Here is a 7,549-nt window from a genome sequence, read left to right on the forward strand (position 1 = left end):
GAGCCTCTTTTTTTTTTTAAGGCAAGCATAAAACAAAGTTTATTGAGGAAGAGAAAGATAGGTTTACAAAGTAAGAGCTAGATATCAGCTTACAGAGCACGATGTGCTCACCATAGACAGTAAACAGACATCCGTTGCCTGGGCAAAGAGGCCTAGGTCCTCCTTATTCTTTTTTGCTTTTCTGTATTTTTAGAATGAGCATGCATCACCATTACAGCGGGAAAGACATCAAATACATTTCATTTAAAAATCTGTCAAAAGGTTAATTTCTTCTAAGCCTTTTATTGTATATGCATGCTTCTTGTCATGACTTATATCCCCTTAAAATTCTCTGTAGAAACCTTCAGCTATCAATACCGTTAATTTTTCTGATATTCACTTATCCTGATTTCTTAAACTTCAGAATTAGTACAAATTTGGGATCCTTCGATTCTCACTATGTTTATGGATATAAATTAATTTTCTGAAACTATGTCCAAAAATGTTCTTTTTCTAGGGAGATGTTAGCACTAGCTTTCTTTAGAGTCTTAATCTGTGATCTGTTACCTAAAAACTCATGTTCTGGGATAGGATTTGCTATGTTTTACTGGACTTTACCGTAAAGAGTTGATGACATTTTGAGTCAAGCGTATAATCCCAATTCCATAGAGTTAACTGTGTGTGATGGGTTCCCTTTAACTATAAACTCACTGTCAGGCATCCTTTTCCTTTCCTTTCCTTTTCTTTTTTCTTTTTTTTTTTTTTTGCTGCAAATTAGGAGTTTAATGAATGCTAATTGTTAGTAACAACATTAAAGAGACAGCAAAATTGAGAGAAGAGTCTAAATTACTGGAATTAGAAATCCAACAAAATCAGAAATATTTGCAGAATTATCTTGCTTTTCTTTTCCGCCCTTAAAATTTTTTTTATTGAGTCGAAATTCATACAATATAAAATTAACCATTTTAAACTTAATTCCAGGGTATTCACAACCATGCAAACACTCATTTCTAAATCTCCTTTTGCATACTCTGGTTAAGGTTCTCAGATAATATTACCCTAGGATAGATACGGATGGCTCTTGAGTCTGAAGCACTGTGAAAGGCTAGTTATCATTGCTTCATTATTTAACAATGAGCGATCCGTTCCATTTGCAAGTTCTTTATTCTGATAAGAACTTGGACACAGATGGACACATCCTTGGTTATTTGTTGGTGGCACAAGGGTCAGTAATTCATCATGATTTTGGGAGTGCTGAATCCTGCTTCCTCAATTGGGAAAAAAATAAAGACTTAAAGCTTTCCGGTCATTGAAGACTGGCCTAGCCCAGCTCGGCTCTGCATATTTTACAAGGCTTGTGTCAGAACGAAAAATAATTCCCACTTCTCTTGCTAAGAAAGGCCTTTCTAGTTCTCAGAAAGGGCAAGGGACCAGGCAATCTGGCAGACAGAGGCGTCTGAGAAGCATGTTTTTGTTCAGATTCTGGAGGACCACAGCAGTTGTCAAGCAGAGACTGCACACTCAGCACTGTTGTGGCTGCTAATCTGGGTTCCAGCCCCAGCTCCATTGCTCACTGCTGTGTGTTTTGATGCATATTGTGACCCTCTCTGTGCCTCTGTTCCATCCTTGGTGAGACAGGGAAGGATAATTATATTTACTTCATGGGATGGTTGGGAGGTCAGATCAGGGAAAGTAAAAACCTTTAGTACAATACCTGGTGCATAACTCAAAAAATATTAGCTCTCATTTTATTTAGTCTTGTTTGTTTATTATTATCATCATTTTAATGGCACAGGTGGAGAGCTGCATGTCTTAGCCAATCAGAGTCAGCTTAGTGACCTCCCAGCCCCCAGGAGCAAATTTAACTCCTCATTCAGGGGCAGAGACCTCACTCTCTCTCCTTCCCTGAGATGGTCTCAGCTTTGAGGGGAACAGGCTGGGAAGTGGATCCTGAGAAGAGCATCTGTAGTAGAACTGTGATGGAGCTGGTCTTCAAATAGCCCCTGCTCCCTGAGAAAATAAGGGAAACCACAGCAAAGAACCCTCCTGTGTGACCCTTATCATCCCTACAAGCCATAATTCCAGTTGGGTAGAGGTTGGGCTAGTCCATAGCTTCCAGAAAGGGATAGAACAACTTAACGTTACTTTTGAATCCCTCTTCCCTTGTAATAGAAGGGCGCACAATTCACCTCCTCTGTGCTTTCATATTAACTCATAAATACTGACTTCTGACAAGCATGATAGGGGCTGACTTCTGGGGGCACATGAGGACAGACTCATGGTACAGCAGCACCACACAGCCCTGCACGGCCAGATGTCCCGTGTTTAGCCGTCAGCAGGGCTCCTCCGCGGTGGCCGAGTGGGCTCTGGGGCCAGTCACCGGCACCAAAGTGCTTACCCATGAAGTAGGTGGTGGTCTTGCAAACTGCGCTCCCGAAGATGAAGTCCTTGAGCAGGTTGGGGATAAGGTTGAACGGCATGCAGAAGAGACAGAGCATGAGGTCGCTGACAGCCAGGGACAGGAGGAAGATGTTGGTGACGGTTCTCATCCTCCTGTTCCGAATCAGCACCGTGATGACCAGCGAGTTTCCCAGCACGCTGAGTAGGAATATGAGGGAGTACAAGAGAATTTGCACCGCTGGCTGCCACTCTGCAGAGATTTGCCGGGAAAGGACAGAGGGGCGAGGTTATGAGAGCAGAATGCTAAAACCTCAGCGTACCCAGTGAGAGGTAATTTCCGGCCCATTCCCCCCACCAGGGGCATACACCCCGAACTCTGTGATTCCTGTGCTGACAACATTTTGCAGAAACACGCTGAAGAAAGCCCAAAGTGAATCATTTGTTTTTAAAAGGATGGCTTGTTCAAGGACCACTCAGGGCACCACTTTTTTCTTAAGAACAAAGCTGCTCCAGTGAACAGTGACGGCTTTCTTTCCTAGCAGCTAAGCATTATGTCGCGGTAATCACTTCACGCTGGGTTTCCCCCCAAGAAAAGGCATCTGCTACGTGCTGACAGCGCCTTTTCTGCGATGCTTGTAAGTTCAAGCTCAGACACTTGTACTACCCTCTCGGCGGCACTCGGCTCTTCCTCCCACCGCTTTTGTTCCCCCCCCAAGCCCTATTCACGAACGCCGGGCTCTGCCGTGGGGACGATAAGAATATCTGACTCTATTCTGCTTTCTGATCTCTTATCCAAACTTCTGAACACATGACTCTATCCAGCCTTGTCTCACAATGACTTGGTTATATTTTCTTTCTCAGCCTTTGCTTTTGCTGATTTCTCCCGCAACTCAGTAGTTTCCTGAATTAAAATGACAGTCTCCCACACCTACCTTTGGAAGGGTGGGGCCGATCCAAGCAGAAAAGGGTCTCATTCTCCAGCCCAAGTTCGCAGGGAGGAGTGATGTTGCTTGCGTTCACAAGAAGGCTGTCAACCACGTCCATCCTCGTCTCTGCTTCCCATGAAGTGCTGCCAGCTGGTGGATTGCTCACTCCCGGCTCATTCCTCTCCTGACTGGAGAGTCTCCCAGATGTAACCTGCCGTGGAGGGGCAGCCAGGGGGTGATTTGCAGGTGTGGGCTTTTTCAGCCATTCCTAAAGGCAGCTTGAGGGATGTTCGCCACACTCAGCCCGGCTGGGCGAACATTTGCACTCCTGTTGTGGAAAAGGCAGCCAGTGCAAGCAAAGCCCGCTCCACCTTCCAGGCCCACCCCTCCCACTCCCAGGCCAGTCCTGGGGCCCTGAGCACAGACAGTCTGGCTGCCAGTTAACCCTTCCCAGAGTGTGGCTGCTTTTATACACATACACGTGCATGCATGCACACACACACACACACACACACACACGAGCTTCCCTACCTCTCGTCCCTGCATCGGAACCTGTCACCATCCCTGACATATGCACAAGAAAGCCCCAACTCTCTGTGTGAGACAGGAACAATTAAATACAGTAACAGATACGATAATGCGGACCATCCGGCCTAAAGGACATGGAGAGACTGTGTTTCTACCTCCATTTATAAAAGCAATTAGTGCCTTTTTAGCTTTGGAACCATGCCCAGCAATGAGTGTGGATATAACCGCTGGGTGGTTGTTAAGTTGTTACTAACCACGGTGTTATTTCTTGTGGTCTCTGCCCTTGTTAACCAGAAGGAGGGAGCACTTGTGAATATATGAGGTCCCTGCGTCTTTATCACAAAGATAGTTGAGACTTCCCATTCACTGATGCATCCGTGCATCCACTCGCTCGGCACAGATTTGTTGAGAGCCGACCAGTTGCTTGGGGCTTTCCTAGCATTGCCACAAATAACGAGCACCATGGCTTCAGGTAGTGGTAAGTGCCACAAAGGGAGTAAAGTGGGGAAATGTGACAGAGAAGAAAGGATTGTGCTGCTAATGTAGACAGAGTGGCCAGAAAGGGTCTCCTCAGGGAGAGACTGCTGGATGACAAGAAGGAGGAAGTCTTATGAGATTGGAGTGCTGCTTTCCTTAGAAGGAGCAGGACTTTCAGCATAGATACAGCAAGTGCAAAGGCCCTGGGGTGGGCCGGGTGGTCCCTGTGAGGTACAGATAGATAAAGGTAGGAATGAGTGAGAGGCAGACGGCAGGAGGGAGGCTAGAGAAGGGACCAGCTGGGCGGGGGGCTGGTCTGGATTTTCCCTGAAGTTCTCTGGTGCTTTCCATTGCATACAGAGTCCCCTCAGTTCAGAGCCCCTGGAAAGCAGGTGACAACAGTCTCGGTAAGATGCATTTCTGACGCACTGCTTGTCTGAGCTGATGCTGAGACTTGGTGTCTTTTCTAGACACCTCTGGGGCCCCTTATGTACTGACAGTGCTTCCAGGAACAGAGCTTCGTGCTGTCTCTTTGCTGAGTTCCTGCCAAACAGAGATGAACTAACTGGCGTTTTTTTTTGTTTGTTTTTTTTACTGTTGATGTGGGGCTGGGAAGACAATGGTGTGTCTTCTGTGTGAATACCTCATGTGTGAGGCACTTAGTCACAGAAACTAGAAGTGCTAGGGACGTTAGAGAAACGAGGGGCAGCTCTCAGGAGGACAGGCTTTGGCGTCAGACAGGCCTGAAATCGAGTCCTGTCTTCACTGGTTACCTGCGGAGAAATTCTGCTCGAGTTTCTCAGCCTCCCCAGCGCTCGTTTTCTTCATCAAAATGACTTCATAGATGTTTGTCATCTGGATCACCTGAGTGAATCGAGATGAGTGTCTGACACGCAGAACTGTTTAAAAAATCACGGGGGAAAAGCAGCAGGGAGAGCCTGCTAGTTGTGCTGGCCATTTCCCTTTACAAATGAGAAAACAGACTCAGAGTGGTCACAGATTTGCTGGTGAGAACCCGTGGCAGGTGTCCCTTGAGGACCCTTCCAACCCCCTTGTCACACCCGCAGCATGCGGCTTTTCATTGTTATTCTGGTGTCTCGCAGCCCGCTGGGAGCCTGGGTCCCCATCTCCGCTCATTCTTCCTGCCATGCATCCTTTTAGCAGAATCGTCCCTGCCCAGAGTTCTGATTGGAAAGGGGAAAGCACTTAGGTTTTGAGCCCTGAGTGCAGCCAAATTTCACCTCATTGTCACTCTCAGCAGCTGGCTGCTTAAACTGCTTCCACTGGGCAGACATCACCAGCCACAGGGCCTCTCAGCAGCTGCTTTAACAGCTGGGCGGACAGTGCTGCTGCAGGGTCGAGGGCCAGGAGAGCAGAGGGGCTGGGCGTCCACCTGCCCTGAGCCAAAATGAAGCCCAGTTTGGGGCAAGTTCCTCTTCCCCTTCCTCCTTCCTTTTTCCCTGTTGATTCTGTTCTTTTCTGCTCACTGGTTGGCAGGGAGTGGGAGTGGGTGGCGGGTGGGTGCTAGAGATTTCTTGGGGACAGCAAATGTGGGGGCTGTATTGCACAGACTTTAGCACACATCTGGATTACCCGGGTTAGTGGTTAAAAAATGGGCGTTTCCAGACTCCTCTCCGAGATTCTTATCCTTCAGCACACAGGCTGGAAATCTGCATTTTAATCCAGTGACCCTGGGGATTGGGAGTCCAGTGATCTCAGGATCCCTTGCGGGGAAGCTCCTTGGGAGCCATGAAGACCCCGAGGGTGGGCATCAAACTACAGAAATCTAAGCCTGCTCTGCACCCCGGGCCAGCTGTGGGATGTGAACAAATTACTTAATCTTTCTGGATCTCTGTTTGCTCATCCGTAACAGGGATAAAATGAGGCTGGGCATAAACAACCCGATATGAGGAAAGAACTTAGAACAATTACAGGAACACAGTGCTGGGTACTAATGGTTATTATTAATGGGTAAGGTTAACTCTAGGGATGCTCTAATTACCCATTGTCCCGGCCTCAGTAAGGGTTTCTATCCTCAGTACTCTAGCACAGTGCCCAGCATATACCAAGTAGGTAAATATGAATAAACAAAGAGGGAAAAATTAAAGGAGCCAATATTTTATTGATTATTATACCCCTTATAGCTTTAATCACGTTGGATTTTTTTTTCTTTTCCTGGCCAACTCTGGATTTTTCACTCTCAGTTCGTGAGCCTGTGTTACCTTAGAGTTCTACTAAAAAGGAGAATTCCCGTGGAAGCTTCCAGCACATATTCAAGGGAGCAGCTGACGCACTTGCTGAGTGTCAGCCGGTCCTCCATTCCTCAGCACTCGTCCAGCCAGCGCCAGGTGCTACGCCAGGAGCCAGGGCCTCCCGAGCCGAGCAGATGGAATTCCCTCCCTCCTGGAATCCCAGTCCGCTGTGGGAGACAGGTGATTACTAGACTGGGCAAATGGAAATGCCCTCTCACCTTACACCCCTGTCCTCTGATCAGGCACAATTTCGGGTGAATTGATAAAAAGTTGGCTGAATTCAATTGGAATAGTTCAAATGCCTCCCCTCTCCCTGAACTACACAGTACTGGACGGGGCATGAACCCAGGTGACTCTCACGGTCCATGGAGCCAGAAGGGCAGAAGAAACACGAGCAACCTCAGTGGGTCCCCCAAACTAGTCTCCATCTTCACAATGGTTTTAAAACACCTAAAAGATTAATATGTACTTTTGTCTTCATGTCATTGCAAGTTTTTAAATTTATTTTTTAGACAGGACGTCACTTTGTTGCCTGGGCTAGAGTGCAGTGGTGTGATCCACGGTGTCACACTCCTGGGCTCAGTTGATCCTCCTGCCTCAGCCTTCCATGTTGTTGGGACTATAGGTGCATGCCCCTAGGCCTGGCTACTTTTCTACTTTTTAGTAGGGATGAAGGTCTCACTATTGCTCAGGCTGGTCTCAAACTCCTGAGCTCAAGGGATCCTCCTGCTTCAGCCTCCCAGAATGCAGGGATTCTATAATGTGCCTATTCTATATGTGCCTATAATAGTGCCTATGCATAGGCCAATGCTCTTGGGTGCAAATTATTTTTTAATAAAGAAACAGATATAAATATAACACAAATACATTTCCGGGCCCTACATGATTTATTTTCTATGTGGTGCCACTTTCAGAAAACTTTGGTCCAGAAGCCAGATAGTTATAGGTAATTTCTTTCTTTTTTCTTTTTCTGAGACAAAGTCTCAC

At 46.9% G+C, this 7,549-nt stretch overlaps 1 protein-coding gene across 1 annotated transcript in view; it reads right to left on the reverse strand.

Moving 5' to 3' along the window:
• CCKAR (cholecystokinin A receptor) overlaps positions 1-3,607 on the reverse strand; it is an 8,444-nt gene extending 4,837 nt beyond the window's left edge. The window contains exons 1-2 of the mRNA XM_003793514.1: positions 3,312-3,607; positions 2,378-2,629 (exon numbers count right to left, since the gene is read on the reverse strand). Of these exons, the coding sequence (XP_003793562.1) occupies positions 2,378-2,629; positions 3,312-3,423 (364 nt within the window). The 5' untranslated portion in view covers positions 3,424-3,607. The remainder of the gene's footprint in view (positions 1-2,377; positions 2,630-3,311) is intronic.
• Between the last annotated feature and the right edge of the window lie 3,942 nt (positions 3,608-7,549).

The sequence above is a fragment of the Otolemur garnettii genome, unplaced genomic scaffold, assembly GCF_000181295.1.
Source record: "Otolemur garnettii isolate 467f Iridium unplaced genomic scaffold, OtoGar3 scaffold00069, whole genome shotgun sequence".
Taxonomy (NCBI): Eukaryota; Metazoa; Chordata; class Mammalia; order Primates; family Galagidae; genus Otolemur; species Otolemur garnettii.